Source organism: Branchiostoma belcheri, unplaced genomic scaffold, assembly GCF_001625305.1.
Source record: "Branchiostoma belcheri isolate BF01 breed outbred unplaced genomic scaffold, Haploidv18h27 scaffold1, whole genome shotgun sequence".
Lineage (NCBI taxonomy): Eukaryota > Metazoa > Chordata > Leptocardii > Amphioxiformes > Branchiostomatidae > Branchiostoma > Branchiostoma belcheri.
The window spans coordinates 8,370,127-8,390,488 of NW_017802379.1; the positions used below are offsets into that span (position 1 = coordinate 8,370,127).

The 20,362-nt window shown below is 40.4% G+C and overlaps 3 protein-coding genes across 3 annotated transcripts; 2 read left to right on the top strand and 1 right to left on the bottom strand.

Moving 5' to 3' along the window:
- Nucleotides 1–4,075: 4,075 nt before the first annotated feature.
- Nucleotides 4,076–9,299, bottom strand: LOC109468004 (glyoxalase domain-containing protein 4-like). The gene is made up of 10 exons (XM_019766207.1): nt 9,112–9,299; nt 8,655–8,704; nt 7,905–8,025; nt 7,112–7,256; nt 6,364–6,414; nt 6,122–6,201; nt 5,830–5,916; nt 5,254–5,367; nt 4,645–4,731; nt 4,076–4,160 (listed from the first exon to the last, which is right to left on the bottom strand). The coding sequence occupies exons 1-10, from the start codon at nt 9,199–9,201 to the stop codon at nt 4,095–4,097; spliced, it is 891 nt and encodes a 296-aa protein (XP_019621766.1). The 5' UTR covers nt 9,202–9,299; the 3' UTR covers nt 4,076–4,094.
- A 79-nt stretch (nt 9,300–9,378) lies between these two features.
- LOC109468011 (rRNA methyltransferase 3, mitochondrial-like) lies at nt 9,379–13,533 on the top strand. The gene is made up of 5 exons (XM_019766218.1): nt 9,379–9,738; nt 9,964–10,045; nt 10,729–10,888; nt 11,588–11,755; nt 12,874–13,533. Exons 1-5 carry the CDS (start codon nt 9,380–9,382, stop codon nt 13,443–13,445), a joined length of 1,341 nt encoding a protein of 446 aa, XP_019621777.1. The 5' UTR covers nt 9,379; the 3' UTR covers nt 13,446–13,533.
- A 2,340-nt stretch (nt 13,534–15,873) lies between these two features.
- On the top strand, nt 15,874–19,966 carry LOC109462648 (EGF-like repeat and discoidin I-like domain-containing protein 3). Its single transcript, XM_019759211.1, has 7 exons — nt 15,874–16,062; nt 16,610–16,753; nt 17,163–17,304; nt 17,839–17,952; nt 18,382–18,426; nt 18,995–19,131; nt 19,877–19,966. The coding sequence occupies exons 1-6, from the start codon at nt 15,886–15,888 to the stop codon at nt 19,123–19,125; spliced, it is 753 nt and encodes a 250-aa protein (XP_019614770.1). The 5' UTR covers nt 15,874–15,885; the 3' UTR covers nt 19,126–19,131; nt 19,877–19,966.
- The last annotated feature ends 396 nt before the right edge of the window (nt 19,967–20,362 follow it).

The window sequence follows — 20,362 nt, forward strand, 5'->3', positions numbered from 1 at the left end:
AATTCGGATAGAAAGAACGCAAAAGGTAAGTCAGTTCTTAGAATTACCCATCCTACTTCAAGTTGAACTGTTAACTGCGAAACGTCAGAGTAATCGGTGATGTTTGAGGCTACTGTTGTACACCGATGAAAGTGAAACCACCCGTCTTCTTATACAGCCACAGGGTGTCTATATCTTCATTTCGTCATATATTGTTTGATTTAATTTTAAAGTATCTAGACCGAATTGTTCTGATTGATCCTTTTGGTTCATAACGATCGTTAATGGCGCATATCAACGGCAAAATAAACAAATTGGCTTCTTTATAACAAATGGTGGCCATGGATACAACACAAGTAACGTCATACCCTCGCGACCGCGAAATATATTATAGGGATTTACGTAATGGTAAAACAATGTTAAGTGAGAAACACATGGTTGCGTTATATTAGAACATAATGTGGATTATGGCAAGTGAAATTTTATCCTGTATTCTTTCCACTTCAGCGCAACACTGCAACGTACGAAAGTGGTCAGCTGATTGTACACGCCGCGTCCCGCCAAAAGACAAGTATAACGTTACAGCTGGGAAATGGCCGATATCAAAACACGCAATGCGACCTTGAGAGCTTCTCCCAACAATGCTATACCTGATGCCAACCTCATTGAGAAAAATATCACCTATGCAAGTCATTTTTATTAATTTACAAACGCTACTGTGCTCTGTGCACCGCTTTAGCACGGCTTTCCTGTTTTCCGGTCAGCACCGCTTCCGTTTGTGGTCTCCCTCTCAAATCTGACACTCGGTCAGGTGCTAGGCGAGGTCACACACGAGGCTCCACGGCTGTCTCTATTTTCAATAACACTTTACTTTCGTTTTCAATACTCTATTTTCGGGATGACCAAACGGAAGGCCTGCACCGTCTGCGGTTGGCCCGTCAAGGGGCATATGGGCCCCTACGGCCCGGGTAAATGCCGTATTGAGAAAGCCCAGCGGTCCCGGAAGAAGCTAAGGCATGCTAGCAAAGTTAAGGAGTTGGCGAAGGGCCTCTGGTCAGAGGCGAGCGATGACGACCAGACATCAACTGTCCAGGAACGACGCAAAGACCGGGCCTTCTCGAAGCGGGTGGACCGAACGTTTCCGAGTGAGATTTTCAGTATCATGACTAGCTTGTCCAAGACAAAGGTCCAGTCTGACGAAGAACGGACGAGCCCCTCGCGGTCTCCGTCTCCGGCGGGCCGCAGTTCTCGTCTACGCTCGTCATCCTCGTTTGCTGACAGACCCAAGAGGCGGGATCGTGCCGGGCATCCCCAGCGCAGTCGGGACGCGGGGTCGAGACGGCGCCGTGGCGCCGAGTCGGACTCCACCTCGTCCTATTCATCCTCGCCACGGCGCACCGAGTCGATTGATATAACCTATAACAATTTTCACATTTCTATGCCATGCTCGTGCACAGCAATAATACTAATAATAGTATTTGCAATTTTTATTGTTCTGCCAGGGCTGCTTTTTGAGACCACACTAAACGCGCTTGAAATTCTTTTGCGTCCGCAAACGTTATTCGCTCTCGGTCTCGTTGCGTGTTTTGTTACTTGGTACATTTACAATAACAGGAAAAGAACTGTTGGTAAGTACCCTCTAATTTCATGAGTATTTGAGCAAGGCGGCGTTTTCAGCATGAACGTCCTTACTTTGAGAAATAGCTGACCGATTACCCACTCTAACATTCATATCTCGTCATTTGTTTTCAATGTTCTACCTTCTATTCTTGTCAACATACACGTAGTTACTCTTTACATGTACTTTCCATTTCGGTGTAGGTGAAAGAATGGATATGTTATTAATACTAACAACTACACGCCTGTGTGTGACAAATGTGATTTTAGACCCAGGCTAATGTGATTCGCTCCAAACACAGGAAAATGGAAAGTGTTCATCTGCCATGCCTCGGAGGACAAAGAGAGATTTGTTCGGCCGTTGGTGACAGGGCTCATCAAACAAGGGGTCCCGGAGAGTGCCATATTCTACGATGAGATGAGTTTGAAGATTGGGGACAGACTGAAAGAGACAATCGATGATGCGCTTCAGAGTCCCTCAGTGACACTGTTTGTTTTGGTAATAAGCAACGCAGCTTTAAATCCAAAGAAAATTTGGCAGAAATATGAATATAGCTATGCAAATGCCCGGGAAATAAGAGTCTTCCCCATTTTGCTGGGCGAGAAGATCAATAGCGACAATGGTTGGAAAATATTTCAAAAGAAGGTGAAGAACTGGAATGAATTAGCTGATCTCCCTGGTGTTAAACAATGTCGTGTGAAGGTAGAGAATATCAACGAACAACTACCAGGCATTGTAAAGGACATCAAGGCGCAGTTAGAAGGGCTAGGATGAAATAAGAAATAACTTTATGGACTAGCATGAAAGTTTATCTCAGCTAGTTTGTAACATTATGGAACAATTATCATGTACTTCCCCAACTATAACAACAATGACTTCACATCTGCATTATAAGTCACCAATTGAAGTAATTCTAAGCGATTGTATATATATTGAGTTAGATATCTGATAAGAAATGAGTGTGTTAGTCTAAAATTCCCTGGTTTAGCAGGATTTTTACTGACATTTATAATTTTCTGATTGACTTTGAACACTGGACAGTGAGTGAGTGAGTGAGTGATTCGTCTATATGTATGCAACTAAGCACAGGTTTATGTACATGTCATATACACAAACACAATGCCTGTCCGAAACTACGCCACCCAGTGACAGATGGAAGTACTGCATCTTGCTGCGACATAAACGCAAAGAAGGTACCTTAGCAAGAGTATTAAGTTGGCCTTCTAGAGATTTCTGTAGAAAGGGGCCGTTTTAGTGCTTAGTAAGTCAGGACCAGCGAAAGTGTTTTACCTGCCCAACCTGACAGACCTGTGATATTCAGCACTAAAAGACAGTCCTGTTTATCTGTTTTTGTGTGTTATTTAAGTACAGTTATATTTTCTAGCTGGCAGGTGACAAATTTGTATATTGGGCAAATCATTTAATTATAACCACAAAGATTTCATAAGGAAAGCATGCTCACATCAGTGGGATGCCCTGAATATGTTATCCATATATATAATCAAGTCAGTATAGCCTTATACAGATATGTGGATGAATGAGATGCATATGGTGATTTTCTGCACTCTCAATATAATTTCTTTTAAAGACTGCCTTAAGAAAGTAGTCAAGTCAAATACAAGTAAACAAGTTTAAATATCTTAGGTTGACAATACAACGTGTAAATACATACGATACAAAACTTTGTTCTGCTTGCCTTAACTCAGATTTAAAACTTCAAGCAAAATGTACAGTCTTTTATGCATCACTAAATACTTAAGCATACCTAACGATATGTTCCATCTTATATCATTTTATCTTATATTAACTTACAATCTAAAGGTTTTGGGTTTAAATCAGGCCCTACATTGTTGTGTCCTATTTCCTCACTCAACTCAGTTGAAAATGATTACCTAGTTTCGGTTAGACATCCTCTTGTATGGTATGTAAAGACGTACACCTTGAGCATGTTAAAGATCCGCATGTACAAAAGCGTCACCATATTGTAAGTAAATAACATACATCCTGAATTATAGAATGTATGTATACAATGTATATATAATAGTCTACTCAAGAAAACAAACAATAAGTTAGCTTTAGTATCATTATGGATTAGCTCTGTTAGATAATAATAATAATGATATACTGTTCTTGGTGGCAAATGAATACAGTTCTAACTGGTATTAAACTGTCATTGCCACACCAAATCAGTTTGAATTAGAACTGTTAGAATTGTATTTTAATATAGCTCATGTATCTACCCTTGTTGTTTCTTCTTTGAGTTGTTGAGCAATAAAGTTGATTTGATTTGATTTGATTTGCATCAAAAAAGAGTATGGTTTCTTCCCAGCGTGAGTGGATCAACCCTTATACAGTCTGGTCTTACGGAGCATGTACCTACTGTACAAAACTGGATTGTTACACCTAAAGGCGGTTTTCCTGACAATGCACACAAAACAACCCCCCCCCCCCAAAAAAAAACAACAAAAATCTGATCTGCAGCTCCCCTTCCCATTGTTCACGCTGAAGCCTTCTGTTTGTTGTGCTTAGCAAACCATTCGTCACTTTTGTCGGCTGCCATGGCCTGTACACAACACAGAAAACCAACAGTGTGAAACAAGCATTGTGTATACATACAGACAAACATGGTAAAACAGCAATCATTGCCAACTGATGGCACTGCAAATCAGTACTGTTTTACCTAAATGAATACAAAACTGTCTGAAATATCTCCACATGCAATAAATTACACAGAAAAACAATATTACAATGAGTGAATTTCAAAAAAAGTAATACCAGTCCTAAACATTGTCATAAAATAAAAATATGTTAAGCAAAATTCTAACATCATATGGTTTAAGAAATTGTTACATGCAGAAATCAAAAATTCCTTTTGGAAACCAAGAGAGAACATTGAGATATGAAGTTACATAGCAAGGTGATCTTGTGGTTAAGGTTGCTAAGTTAGAATCACCCAGTGTCAGTCTTGTCTTGTCTTACGCAGCTTGAACCCTACTGTACAAAACTGTTAACCAGCTATTGTGAAACAAACAAATAAACAAACATACATCACTTAAGAGTTGGTCAGACTTGGGATCGACCTGGGAAAGTTCTCTGAAGGCTTCATCACCAACAAAACAGATCTCGTGTCCATCCTGTAGTAAAAAATACTCAAGTTACAGAATGCTAACATGCCTGCCCTTTTACTCATTTAGTTCACAGCAAATACTAACTATGGATGGCAATTTGGGGCACATATTTGCCTGATTCTTAAAACAAAAAGAAACAAGAAATTTTGTTCCTCTTTGTGAATGGTCAACATGACAAGAAAAAACTGAAAGTGGAAAACATATCTTGTGTCATTTGGTAACTTTGAATGTACTTGTAGAAGGGATATTACTGAGGTAACTGTGAGTGGAGTTGTAGAAGTGACACCAAGTGTGGTAGCCTTGAGTGTACATGTAGTTATACTGTTATAGTGATACTAGACCATCACACTAGTGTCACTTTTTGAACACAGAAATAAAAGACTTGTTGGCCGTGATACCATATTTTGTCACTTCAATTCTTGTTACATTTTATGGTCTTTCAGTTGAAAATTTAGGCTTCCTTTGTTTGCCCTTTTGTTTCAGAAAACAACATACACATGTAAATGTGATAAATTATAGTCCACTTACTGGGTCAGCCAGAATGACCACTTCCACAGTTGCTTTCCCGGGAGTGTCCAAACTGACCAGTGGAGTCAAGATGGTCTGACCCTCTGATTTCATCGCACCCTCAATGTCAGGAAGCTGGACAAATGAAGTAACATTGTGAACAACTACCAAAAATATCTCATACATTTACAACAATGCAGCTAATTTTTATCTTATAAAATATCTGTATGACTGTGTTTGCTTTTTCCAACTACTTGCAGCCTTTACCATTTCTATACAGTTTTGCAGATGCAGAGCTGTGTAAGCTGTACATGTAAAGGTGTGGACACATTCGTCATAGATTTTCATATGATTTGATGTCACAAAACACTTAGGTCCAAGAGTCTACATATGGAGAGTCTTTTCTGTAAAAAGACAGCTAAATTTTGCAGGGCACATGAATGACTTTCCCAAGATTGCATTCAGTAAAATGCACTTGTAAGACGATCATACTATGGGTCTTAACTGATAACTATTAGTAAGTACAAAATTATTTTACTTTTATTTTATTCATTTTTCTGATATAAAGTATAACATTAGAGACCAAATCTGGGTTACCTGGGTCCTAGGACATGAGAAAGCTATCCTCCCAAATGCTGTGGCATGGTCTACCTTTGAAGCAACATCCTGGAGTTCAAGCTTACACTGAGGACAACAATCAATGTTCATTAGAACTTAGAACTGATGAATTGTTCACAACCAAATGTAAAACATCCCTATCTTTAATTAAATGATTAATCTTAATACTTCATGTGTTACGTGCAACAATGCAGGAAAAAGAAATTTGACCCGTTACAGCACTGTAAGTTGGTGAATACATGTACATGTAGATGTGAACATTTTCCTGTACCTGACTGTCACCATACCCCAAGGTAGCCATTTTTCCATTGTTGCTGTACAGTTTCATACCACACAGTGTGGACCAGTAGTCTGTAAGAACAATATATAGCAGATTTTTAGCCACATAACACTTAGATAAACAGAAATTCAGAAGAACTCTGAATATTTCACAGAGGGACATGAGATCTTTGATTTCTTGTTATGAATGTCCATTGATGTATGAAATAAATAATTAGCACACACTGTACTTACCCACAGACTTCTGTAAGTCAGATGAAGCCAGTGTAACTTTCTGCACTGGGTCTGCTTTGGAAAAAGAAAACAGAACCAACTTTTCAAAAGTATAACAATTAACATGGCTTCAACACAGATTTTATACCTGAGTGGAAATGTGGACATTTGTGTGAACTATCCTTTCCAAGAACAACAACTTTGGGGCATTTCAGGGCTTTAATCCCAGCAGTACACCGCACATCACCACATAACGTTTCTGAATTAACACTTGTACCGTTATCCTTGCAATATCCATTATTAGGAAAATCTTCACTACTGTGGGGTTGTCCAGGCTTCATTAGGCCACGCTAATTTAATTTGTTGTTTCTCGGATTTGCCCTGTCCATTTTTTTCTGATTTGCAAAAAAAAAAGAAAAGATTTTAGGTTCTGAATGAACTGCGAAATGCTCAATGAAAGACATATTTTGGCCCCAACAGTTGAAGAAAGTCCTTTTCTAGTTCTTAAAGTTTTTCAATGTAACAATGCAACTTCTTTTCATTAGAAGTTCAAAATGTATTGTTTTAATTATAAACCAGGCTGGTATGTTGACTTCCTGGGTTATATCATAACATTTCCGGCCTTCATGGGATGCCCTGGCCTGTTTTTTTTTAATACTATTTTTTATTTCGCCCTGTCGCTTAATATTTTCACTGAAAAAAACAACAAATTAAATTGGTGTGGCCTTAGAAATAAAAAATCATGTTAAGACTCAATAAGAGTGTGGACCTGTACTGGGCTGTTCCTCGTTCAGCAGGTAGAACTTGTACCCCCCTGGGGCTTGGGTCATGTAGCGGCCTGTCTCATCCTCTGTCATTGGCCAGTTGTGCTTCTTTGCATTCTCTATGGCAGTTTTGGACTTGATTGTCAGTCCCTTTGTTTGGAAAAAAAAACATTAAAAAAACATGTAGCAGTAAAATAATTTGTGGAACACTGTCTAAAACTTTTGGTCCAACACAAAAAATTATCTCACCTAGAGCTTTTGACCAATCACCCTGGTCTTCCTTAGTAGTCTGAAATTATTGTGTCTAAAATGTGTAGAACACTTAAACTAGTACATATATCCCAGGTAAAAGGAACATTACAAATATTAAGTTCAATGACATGAAACTTAAAAACACACTAACCTCGGACCAGTAATGACCTATCCTTCTACTGGTCATGACAGAAAAGATAACACTATATATACAGTACTTACACATTGAATTATGGTCTTAACAAGAGCCGTTTACAAGCTAGACGTCTTCAGTTTTGAACTCGTACATGTACAGTTAAACTTAATCCTACAAAGCATATAGCCTCCATAGCAGGCTTATAGAACTGGGGGTTTGGTGGTCTTCGGCTGTTTTCTGATTAGCCCAGTTCTAAAACGGGGGTAATTCAACCAGGCTGGCTATGTTGTCTATATGCAATCAGAAAATAGCACATAAAAACTCCCAAAGACCCTGAAGGCCCCCAAAACCCCCAGTTTTTGGCATGCTATGGAGGCTACAAAGCATACTAACAAGTGACTAATACTAACCAGAAAGTCATTGCCCAGTTTGTAGGTACTGAGACCATAGTTATAAGTCAGCTCCACCACAAAGTGGTTGTCTTCTGGTCCGTACCCCACCATAGTCTTACTCCATCTCCCATCATAGGGTCTGAAACAGAACAACAGTATTATCATCTTTATTATGAGCATGGAGGTCCATGTTATGAGTATTGTCAGGTGCATTCACATCACATTTTTATGTTTACCGAAGGAAAACATATTGTTTTTGCTCAGTTTCTTCCTCTTCTTCTTCCTCTCCAAACAGTGAAACAAAGACCTATGACCTTACCAATGACATGATTTGTTGACATCTGTCACCATGGTGACTGGTGTTGGGTAATGTTGCAATTTCATGGTCTGCTCTGCTCCTGTCACCATATACTAGTAGTACATGTATGTGAATGTGTTTGAGTAAGAATTAACAGAGCAGACCATGTACAAAGGTAAACATTATGCATTTGCTTTGCAAATGTTACTTGTCTAGTATCATATTCATATTCCTTCAATACTGCCATTGCAAAAAAAAATTGAAATTACAGTAGCAAAGGAAGGAAAAGAAAAAGTCAAGACTATGTAACCTTCTTGGTCAGACAATGTATATAGATAATATAAAAATCAAACAATTATTTGCAATTCAAAGTAAATCATTATCAGTGAATGAGGATTAAAAACATAAAATTGTTATTGTATCAATATGGATATAAGATGTCAAGTGGGTCGCTACAGTTATGTACTCACCCATTACAAGATGCCTTGCAGCCTTCTTCAAACTCCTCATGTCTAAGGACCTGAAAAATTATAACATTCACTGTTTTTACTTAGGAATTTATATCGTATTTCTAACCTACATATACAAGATAGTATCATGAATTTTTGAGACCACATGAATGCTATATGACACTGTACTGAAGTATTGTTCTGATAAGGAAGTATTGTTTTGGGTGGCTGTGCTGCCAGCTGTAGGGCTTGTCTGTTTGACGGGATAGAGTACTAGTAGGTTGACAGCACATGGGTTGGGGATTATAGGTTGACAGTCAGAATGACAGGAGGTCAAGATGGCTGACACAGGAAGAGGCTCTGGCCGGAAGCCCACAGGAATATCGACATGGGGGAATTCAGGAAGCCAAGGATTGCACTATTAAAGGGACCCTCCAATTCCCGGAAGCTTCCATGTTACAAATACAAGCTCACTTACTTTCATGCCCAGTATGTCTCTGTAGAATTTTGCAGTGGTGTTGCGATCTCCGACTTTGAAGACAAAGTGAAGCGCCCGTCGTCCCGCCATTTTAGCCCTTCAAAACACCAAAAATTCGCTTTTTTAAGCTTCTTGCTTCAACCATGGATGCGTCAACTTTATTTTCAACCCCTTCAGAGGTCAGTGACCTACAGTTGAAAGGTCAGGTCTAACGACCAATCACAGGGCTGCAAAGCCTCAAATTTCCCACTATGCTTTGTGATCCAAGATGGCAGCGCACATGTTCACAAAATTCGCACATTTGGGGAAAACTTTGCTTGATTTCCCCATAAAACAGCGAACTTTTCCCGTTTTGATGTGCCAGAGGGGAGCAAGACAGTGGCTACGAAGACGAGCTGTAAACGTTTATTCTCAAGAAGACTACAGGAAAGGCCAGAAAGGAGAGAAAGTTGGAAGTGCAGACGACCACAGAGGATATGATTATGATAGGTCACCAAGTTCACCACCGAACCAGAAGACTTTTGCGACGTCCTACCCACACGTACCGCCGCCACAGGACAGAACATCGTCTGGCACTGTTCAAGGGAAAAATTATGTGAAGCTCCACGATAATGACAAGAAATTAGCGTAAATTTGCTTGCTTTACTCATCTACAGTATTCGTGTGTGTATAATTTTGTGCGACTGTGTGTGTGCGTGTGTTTGCAATTTTTTTGTGCGTATGTGTTAACTGAAGGTATTTGTCTTGTTTTGTCCACCAGATATTTTTCATAATTATACTGCTGAATTTTTTGTCCGTTGTATATGTTGTGGAATTTTTCCATCAAAGACTTAATAATGCCTTTTTTTCCAGAAAGCTTCTTGTGAAAGTCAAATCCAAAAAGCGGAGAGACAAGGAGGGCCTGATACTTCTAGAGGGAAAGAGACTTATCAAGGTAAAGGCAATGTCAGCGATGTTTAAGTACTAATAATGTTGAAGGTCATCTGTGGTATGTTTCTTTTACAATTGTTTTGTTTATATTGTTGGGTTTAGGGGGAAATTCTCTAATAACAGACCACAAAAGGTCAGACACAGGAAGTTAGGTCCCAGATCCTGCCTTGGCTGAAAACCAGCCAGAGTCTGTTGGCCAGGTGAGAAAGCACATAGCAAGCTCTCAGCCTGCAAATTGCAGTGCAAGTTTTCTGTCCTAGCTATTCTCAGTCTTAGTAAAAGTTTACATTGAACTTTATTCCAACACAAGTGTTACAGAGCGATCAAATTTTCGACGACCACTGTCGCCTTCATCAGGATAATAAATGACCAATCACTTCACAACGTGATCTTGCGAGAGTTACGGTTTACATGTGGTTGTCAAAAATTTGATCACTCTGTAACCCTTGTGTTGGAATAAAGTTCAATCTTTTACTATGATTACTACCAACACAGATGAACTTTCATGCTATTCTCAGTCTGTTGAAAGTATGTCAGACCATCTCCTCATATATGATCAGTTATGCAAGAGAATGCATACAGCTTCCTGAGTTGACATGTTATAGTTATATCCTCAATGATGATGATTGTGCCAATAAATTCACAGAAACTCTAAATATCTCTTTGATTTCTTGTTACAATGTATAGGATGCCATAAAAGCAGGAGGGATTCTGGAGTCATTGTTTTTCTGCCACGTGGAGGACTTGGACGGCCTGCCTCTTCAGGAAACAACAGCAGAGCTCTACAAGGTCAAACACAAGGACATCCATGACTGGTCAGACACTGTAACCCCTCAGAAGGTCATAGGTAAGAGGTCAAATCATTAGAGGCGGAAAATGTCATCATTAAATCAAGGATACTTTGTCCTTGATTAAATCAACAATTCAGTACTTAAATTTAAAAATCATGACACCTAAAACTTACACCAGAGACTTGTTTTTAGATTAGAATATGTAAACCCTCATACAAAGAGAACAATCTATTGCTAAAAACTGGAGTTGGCTACAAATATAATTTATAGATGATTATGATGAAAAAAAGATACAGGTACAGGTCTTGTACTGTAACTAAACCTGTGTACCTGTAGTCATACTACAATTTCTTTAGGTACACAACTACATGTACATGTACTTCTAACTGCCATTCATAATCGGTCTAAATTCCTATTAAACATACTGTTATGTTTGCCTTCGCAGAACGAAATCATATTGTTTTCGCTCGGTTTCTTCCTCTTCTTCTTCTCCAAACAGATAAGGTCAATGACCTGGTCTGTCACCATGGTAACTGGTGTTAGGTTACATCATGTTGCAATTTTATAGCAGGAGGGATTTTGACTCCTGTATGACCATATATTTGAATGTGTTTGAGTAAGAATAAACAGAGCAGACCATATGCAATGGTAAACATTATGCAGTTGCTTAATAGTAAATATTACCTTCCTAGTTAAGTTATTAATCTACAACAATATGGTTTGAAAAATGTTTTTCGTTTCTCCATGTTCTCCAGCCATATTTACGAGACCAGATGTGAACAGACTGTTCAGCCCTGCCTGTAGTGAAGAGGAGATGTTACCTCTGACCCTGATCTGTGATAACATCCGTGACCCCGGGAACATGGGCACCATCATCAGGTCTGCTGCTGCTGCCGGCTGTCAGAAACTACTGGTCACTAAAGGTTAGACTTAAAGACCAAATGACACCAAAAAAAAGTCTGTAAAATACATACAAATATCGGAAGTGCACATACAATATAGTCACTGGAAGTTTGTTCCAATCATGAAGACTGAGAAATTTAGCTTGTAGTATACGGCCTTCTAAAAGTGGATTTTTGGAGACTCTCTAGCAAGCTTCCCAATTGCCCACTTCGGGCATCTCTATTTGCATATCTCATGCCCGTAGCCAGGGGGGGTTCGGGAGTGTCGGCGCACGCTCGGCGTCATGGCGCCGGCCGGCGTCTACACCGAGGACATGCCGAACGGGCGCCGTTTCAAATGTGACCTAAGCATAATGCAACGCTGGAGCGTCGAGTGCTGACCAAACACTTATCTCCAAGCAGATATTTTGGTGGGTGCAAAATACAGTATCAAATTGGCCAGGCTGTATTACTACTTTTTGGTCCACTTTTTATGTAAAGGTCCACTTTTTGGTCCACATTTTCTGTAAAGGTCCACTTTTTGGTCCACATTTTATGTAAAGGTCCAAGATTTTTCTTGAAAAGATGGACTGGAATCGTTGAAAAACTGCTCCCTTTGTCATTGAATAAAAATTTATCTCTGATTTTCTCTAGGAAATCCTCTCAAAAATGCACGAAATGCCATTTTAGAAGGTTCATTTTTCAAAATTTTCCGGGGAAGCATGCCCCCGGACCCCCCTAGGAACCTCGCGCCTGCGGCGCTCGAGGTTCCCTCAAGGAGTGGGAAGAACCCCCCCCCCCCATTCAAAATCCTGGCTACGGGCATGTATCTATGTTTTATTTTTGCATTTCTGTGCTTTTTCCTGAGCTGACATCACTGGGTGACATCAGCTCAGGAAAAAATCAGATATGCAAAAATGAAATGTAGAGATGCAAATCATCTGATGACTTCTCCAAGGCGTTAGAATTTCGAATGTAACAGGAGAACTGTGCATATTTATTGTAAATGTGTCTGTTAGCCAGACTTGTAAACCTGAAACAATTCCTCCAAACCCGGAGGTAATAAAGTGTATTATTAGTGTCTCAGACTTATACATGTAGGAATTATGAGTGGCAATGTGCATCTGTTTGAAACAGTGGAATGTTTCTCCTTCCATTAGGTTGTGTGGATGTTTGGGAGAGCAAAGTCCTCCGTGCGGGAGCTAGCGCCCACTTCCACCTCCCCATCATCAAGGACCTGACCTGGGACGCCATACCTGACTACCTGCCACCCGACACTGTCGTATTTCCCGCCGACGCAAACGTTGACGTCGCAAACAAGTTCACGCTATTCCACCCGCCGCTAAGCACCGTTCGGAGATCCGCAGGTAAAAGGCAGAACCAAATCCACGACCCTGACACAAGCGGTGACGAAGATTTTGAGCTCCCAACGTCTCTCCCAGAGCTGGTTGCAGTACCGTACTACAGCACACATTGGGTAGGGGGCAGCACTGCACTAGTGGTGGGTGGTGAGACTGAAGGCTTGAGTCTGGAGTCCCTGCTGCTGTGTGAGAAGACTGGGGGCTGCAGGGTGTTCGTGCCCATGTGGAGGGGCCTGGATAGCCTGAACTCAGCCGTAGCGGCCAGTGTGGTCCTGTTTGAGGCTAAGAGACAACACCTTGCACAGATGAGTATTGGGAAGGAAGAAGGGATAGAGAGAAGGGCTAGGAGAGGAGTTGAACCTAAGCAATGAAAGTGGAAACTAAACTGAACAGTAATGTAGAGAGATAATACCAATTTGATTTGTTGATTCTTGGAATTTTGTCAGGAAATCATTGAAGCGCAAAGGCAAATAATATACTTACATACACTGTATAATCAGGAAGAACAATAAAATAATTCACAAGTTTTCATATTTGTCATCTGCTATCCATTCCTGTATTTACTAGTAGTGTGTTCTGTACAAAGGATATTTTGTTGTGTATGTATGTATGTGTATGTGTGTGTTTGTGCATGTGTGTGTGTTTGCCTGTGTAGCCATAGCTACTTGAATGTAGCAGAGTACTAGGAATGAAAGGAAAGCTTTTGTAACAATCTACAGATGTCCATCCACACAGTTACAAAAAGCCACTGAGGTCTACATTGATAATGATGCTTCCAGACATTGAAACACATAACTAACAGGGTACATATGAAAGGGCAACATACATGTAACATACCCTGGTATCCATCCCATTTTACATGTAGCTACCAAATCCCATTTTGTCAATTCAAAATAGGAACAGAAACCATCAGGACAGGTACCTTGTAAGGACAAGGAATATGTATTTCCTTTGTAAGACGTTCAGTATTTGAATAACATCTGTGTCTAAACTTAGATACTGTATATGAAAGTTTATGAAATTTCTAGACATCTATTGTTCAAGATATATTTCCGTAATAAGCCTAGCCTCCATAGCATGCCAAAAACTGGGGGTTAGGGGGTCTTCAGGGTCTTTGGGAACTTTTATGTGCATATAGACAACATAGCCAGCCTGGTTGAATTACCCCCGTTTTTTAGAACTGGGCTAATCAGAAAACAGCCGAAGACCACCAAACCCCCAAGCCCCTGTGCCTAAAATTGTGCCTATGTCTCTATAACTGAGTATCTTTAATTTCTGTTGATGCTGAATTGGTACATGTTTCCCCTATGCTAACGTCTCTGATTGGGATAGTATGTAAAGTGTACAGGTAGTTCTGAATTCTCGGAAACAACACATAATGATGTAAGATGAGAATAATTTTCACTGATTTTATTTTGCTGTGGAGTTAGGTACAAACCAGGTGTGTGCTTTTGATTCTCATGAGAAAACCAAGAGAGAAGAAAAACAACAACAACATTATTGATGATTAATCATGCAGGAACTCTTTGATATATTTGACAATTCTGTCTAATTTCTTGTAAATTTCTTCCGGTGATGACGACAATATTGTTCCTGTCTCGAAAACCAGGTGTGGGGTTGTGTGGCGTAGCGGCAGAGTGCTCGACTCGGAACCAAGAGGTTCTGACGTACCAACGATCTTGTGCCCTTGGGAAAGGCACTTTACACGAATTTCCTCACTTCGCTCAGGTGAAAATGAGTATTGTATTGTCCCCTGTGTTGGTGGCGGCATTAATATAGGTTGAAAAACTTGAGTGTGCCGTCACCACGTCTTGTGACTACATGTTGGAATATAACAACAACAAAAAAAGAAAACCAGGTGTGGAGATAAAACTAATCGTTCCGGCGTGTCTCACCACCGACTCCTCACAACACCTGGTTGTCAAGGGTAACACCTGTTTTCCCGCCATTTTTCTGGTATCCATGGCAATCGGACGACCAATTCAGTCCCTTATCACATGTACTACACGTGAGATATCGAATTTACAATAGTTTTGGGTCAGCGGTTTATATATTAAACTGTTTTTCATCAGAATGTTTTTCAATCTGCTCTGGGACTTGTACGTAAACAGAACAACGTTCCCACTTCACGTATTCATTAAGACGACCATGAAGAAACAACGTGGATGTCTTTTCTTCCTGGCATACGTCGTGATTCTTACATCTCACTCCGTCGTAAGCGGTAAGTTTGCGTCCTTTTTCCGGGGACAACTAACTTGAGAAAGATTGTGAGATGTAGTTAAGTCCCTTTGTCGTTGGACTTAGAGTACAAAATGTACTGAGCAATCATGTGTGATTTAAAGATCACCGTATCTCATACTTTGTATATCTACATTAATAGGAGAAGAAGAAGACATTTATTGTACATTTATGCTCTTACAATCTAAATGCATTTCATGGTGATAAAGTAGTTCTAGGTGCCATATAAGAGATATAAATAAGAGTGGCTTTCTACAATGGCTAATGTGTATACTAGTTTGTATATGTATACTCTGTACGTAAGATGACGTTGTCCACACATGGATTTAGCTTTGTCAGATCTTAAGTTGAAGAAGACCCTACAAAAGTCCCAGTACTTTTTGTTGTGTCAATAAAGAATCTCTGTATATGTACAGGTAAAACTTCAGACAGCTGTAAATGTAAGAGCAGATGGAGCACATGCTGCATAAGGGCTATTGATGTTTCTATGAATAAGAATGCATAAAATCAAACGATTTCCGTAGAATCTTGAATGTCATGGGTTAATTTGTTGTAGATGAGTGCCAGCGCCCGATGGGTCTACAGTCGGGTACGGTGAGGGATGACCAGTTGTCCGCCCGGTGTATCTCCACCTCTCCCCTGTACGGCTGGGCGGCCCAGGGCCGGCTGCACAACTCGCCTTCGGTAACAAACGCAACTGCCGGCGCCTGGGTGGCCTGTAACCCCAACCGGACCGGACTCTTTCTGCAGGTAAATCGTACGACCGTCGCACGATCTAAACAGGGGAATAGTATTGGAATAGTCGTGCTTATCCCTCACCCTCGACCTTGTTGAAAAGCGGTCATATGTATGTACCGAACAAGCTTTCGAGTTTAAATAAAGGCTTACTACTACTACTACTACTATCCCCTGTGTGTGTGTGTGTGTGTGTGTGTGTGTGTGTGTGTGTGTGTGTGTGTGTGTGTGTGTGTGTGTGTGTGTGTGTGTGTGTGTGTGTGTGTGTGTGTGTCCGTAGATATTTCAATGAGTGGCAGGAAGGGAGGGGGGGGACTTTGTAACCGCAGATTGACAGGAAGGTCACACAGTTACCTTGGGCTTGTCACAACAAGTTACATATTTAGGTTCGTTGAAATACGTCAGACCATTTTTTTTTTTTCAGACATTTTTTTTAATTCATAAAAACACTAGGACGTCTGAAGTCTCCGATTTCTTGGTTCTTCAAAAATTTCCTTTGTGTCATTTTCAATACTTCTACAAGACCAATGTTAATTAATACAGTTCTGTCGTTGTATTTCAGGTCGACTTCCTGAAAGTTCGGAACGTTTCAGGCCTGATGACGCAGGGCCAGGACGGGATGTACACGGCGAGTTATCAACTTCTCTACAGCACGGACGGGCAGAGGTGGACGCTGTATCAGGACGAGGAGAACGCGAGCCCCAAGGTGAGTGTTTGGATTTATAGAAGCGGGCTTTTCAGCTGTAGATACATGTATGTCTTTCTGTAGGTATTGTTACCTCCATGAAAAATGGAGGTATTGTTTTGGCGTGTCTGTCTGTGTGTCTGTGTCTGTCTGTGTATTTTTCCGCAACTTTGTGGTCAGCATAAAAAAGGGTGACCCAGCATCCGTATGGGAGTAAGTGAGGGTGTTAGTAAATACGTGGTAAATTTAGTAAGTGTTGACTGTGTGTAATACCCGATTAAATTACGTCATACAATCCCTCCACAGCCTTCAGAAAAAATAAAAAATGCATCCTGAATGTCTAAAAATCGATGTAGAATGTAAAACACCCTGTCTAAATCGTTATGTGAGCGACCTTATATTACCTTTTATTTACTATCTCAAATTCCAGGTCTTTGATGGTAACACGGATGACGTCGGGACGGTGACGCACTACTTCGACTCGGGACCCATCACTGCCCGTTATTTCCGTATCCTTCCGCTGACCCACGGTGGCGGGAACTTCGCCCTGCGACTGGAGGTGCTCGGCTGTGGTGAGTGGAATCATATACGGGCATATCGTTTCTTCATCTGAAATGCATAATCTGATTTATAGAATCTTGACGCATTTCCTGATATATTCTCATCTCGTTATTGAAAATTCTGCAGGACCAAAATGAGTTACATACACGTGGGATATCGGTTGATTCATCAATGATTGAATTTGTAAGGCTATGTTAATTTGATTATATGGATGACATCCACTGGGAATCCCAAAACCGATGCGAGCGTACGAATAAAAAAAAGTTTGGCAAAAAAAAAGCTGCTTTCAACATGAAATCTACGTGGTCATGAAGGTTGAACAAATAACACAGAGTATGGTATGGCGAATAATGTACTCTTCAAATTCATTTCTTTACATTTTCGTCTTTTTCTTTTGATTTTGGCTTTCTACGACATTGGTATCGTTTTGAGTACACACAGGTAATAATATAGCAGTGATAGAAATATTACCTTTAATCATATCGTTAGAAAGTTTCGTCTACCTTTTGAAATTATTATTATTTAAGCACACCTTCCGTCCCCAGCCTGGTGTGACGCTGACCGCCCCTGTGTGGGCACGGCCGGGTGTGAGGACCTGGTGGACGACTACGTGTGTGACTGTAGAGTGGACTGTAGACAGGGCAAGAACTGTCAATACGGTACGCCAAGCTACAAACCTGCATCTACCTCGTCTAGCTTAGTACTCTGTAATGCAACCATACTACACGTACATGCCGTTATATTTCAAATTTTTAGTAGTACTTTTAATGAAGCTGGTATTTTTCATTTCATTTCATTTATTTATTTTAACCTTCAGTGTTGTATTGTCACAAGTTGTTTTATACAATGTATGGGACATGTACTAGCTTTCGGGCTGTGAAGTGTTTCAAATAAAAAAACATATATATGTCAGTCATTTTAGCTGTACACTCTCTTAGTCGCGTCTCTAACTTCTAACCATTTAACTAATGAAATTACAGTAGAAAAGAAGTTGCACCGTTGATTTAAGGATAGAAATCTTTTGTCTTTTTTTCTGGTTTTAACCATTTTACGTATCACAATGTCTTTTTTGCTAAATTTGTTTGCAGATTACTGCAACGGTACGATGCCTTGGTCTACGCCTCCAACTACAGGTGCGGAACAGAATTTTTATATGAATTGTATGATATCATAAATTTCTCATAAGTCTTCATTTTTAAAATGAAAGACCTGATATATTTTGCAACTAAGTAACATTGAATCTGGTCGTTGCAATGCCATATCCTCAAGCCGTTGACGTTGTTCAACTTGATTTATTTTCACTTTAAATAAGCTATACATTAATATATGGACATATAGAACATTATTATACATATCAATTCCCAGATCATGCATTCATAAGTCCTGTCAGTTGGACTCTTCATCGTTTTGCACCTTTCCAGTTTCTCTATGAACACAAAACATGGAAATTTCCTACTTCCGGGAAGCATTTTGGTTTCCTGTGTCTGGCCTTTTAGCCTCCTGTCATTCTGCCTGTCAATCGTCAACCACATGCTGTCAACCTTCTCTATCCGGACAAAAAGAACACACAAACAAACAAGTTCAGCCACCCAAAACAATACTTCCGTACCCAGAAGTAAAGATTGTGATTTAAGACGCTTGACTGACAGGTTTGACAGTCAGTTCTGACGTTTTGCGGCATGTTGTGTGTTTTCACGACAGAGATGATGACGACCGTCGCCAAGTCGTGCGCTAACGGCCTGCAGCCCTGGGAACGAGCTCTGATTGTCATCTTCACCATCTGCCCCCTAGCGGCCGCGGCAGTGTTGATCACCTTTCTGACTCAGAGGTGAGTTAAGGTACAGGCTGGTTACTTGTTTTCTTTTGCCACCGACACCGTCATCAACAACTTCATCATCAGCATCAGCACCATCAGTACCATCATCATCAACTTCATCATCATCGTCATCAGCAGCATCAGTACCATCAGCATCAGCATCATGTATCTCTTTGAATTACACATATACCTTTAATGAGATGTGCAGTTCATACAGATAGTGTAATCGTCCAGAACGTGTACATCAACAACAAGACTGGCAATAAAAACACACATTGCCATGGTGACGGTGGTTAGGGTTATTGTTTGCATGGCACTGTCATGAGTTCATGATTTTGAGGAAGCCTTGGTACCCTCCCCTCCCCTGAGTGTACGGTTAACGAGACCCGGGGTGACAGAAAGTAGGGCACCGGGGGCAGACAGATTTTCATGCTTTCCAGGAATGTGGGCATCTCAACAAACAGAGCTGGGAGACATTCCATGCCTGTGGACAAAATTCCTGTACAATTCCTAGAATTCTTGCAAACTGCACACAATACTGTACCATTAGGCTCCTCCCTGAGGCGTCAACAAAAAAAATCGGAGACTTCAGACTTCTGGGAAGTATTTTAGGTTTTCGTGACGATGACACTGGTAGAAAAATTTAGGACAGACAGACAAATCTGTAAATTCAGCCACCCAAAACAATACTAACAGTAATAACAACGCAAACTGGATGAAATATCCTCTATGTTTCATTCATACATAATATTGTTTCTTTCTCCCAGGTACCTCCGGCTGAAGTACCAGATGACGACAGCCTATGGCCGCCCTGTCTCTCCTCAGCCGTCAATCATCTCTTATGACGTCAGTAAGGTCATCAACTCAGGTCACCTGCGGTCATATGACGTCAGTAGATTCAATGCTAACAAGGCGTAATGCCATTGGTTCACCCGTTCAAACATCTCTCTGCTGGAGTGATTTCATTCCAATATATAAACATTATTCCAGTCAAAGTACTCTGTTATCATCTCTCTCCAACATAGTAGAGCTACATGTACAGTATCTCAATGACAGTTCACTATTTTCCTTACTATACTTCGAGGGTCCACATCACTCTCACACCTACAAAACTGTAATGTTTTCGCTGTAGTTCAAAACTTCATCTACTGTACGGGTAGATTCTCGTAATTGATAGATCACTAACTGTTCTTGTTTGTATTTACCCACCTTGTAACTATGCATGTATTTTGACAATGCGTACGCGTGTTTTA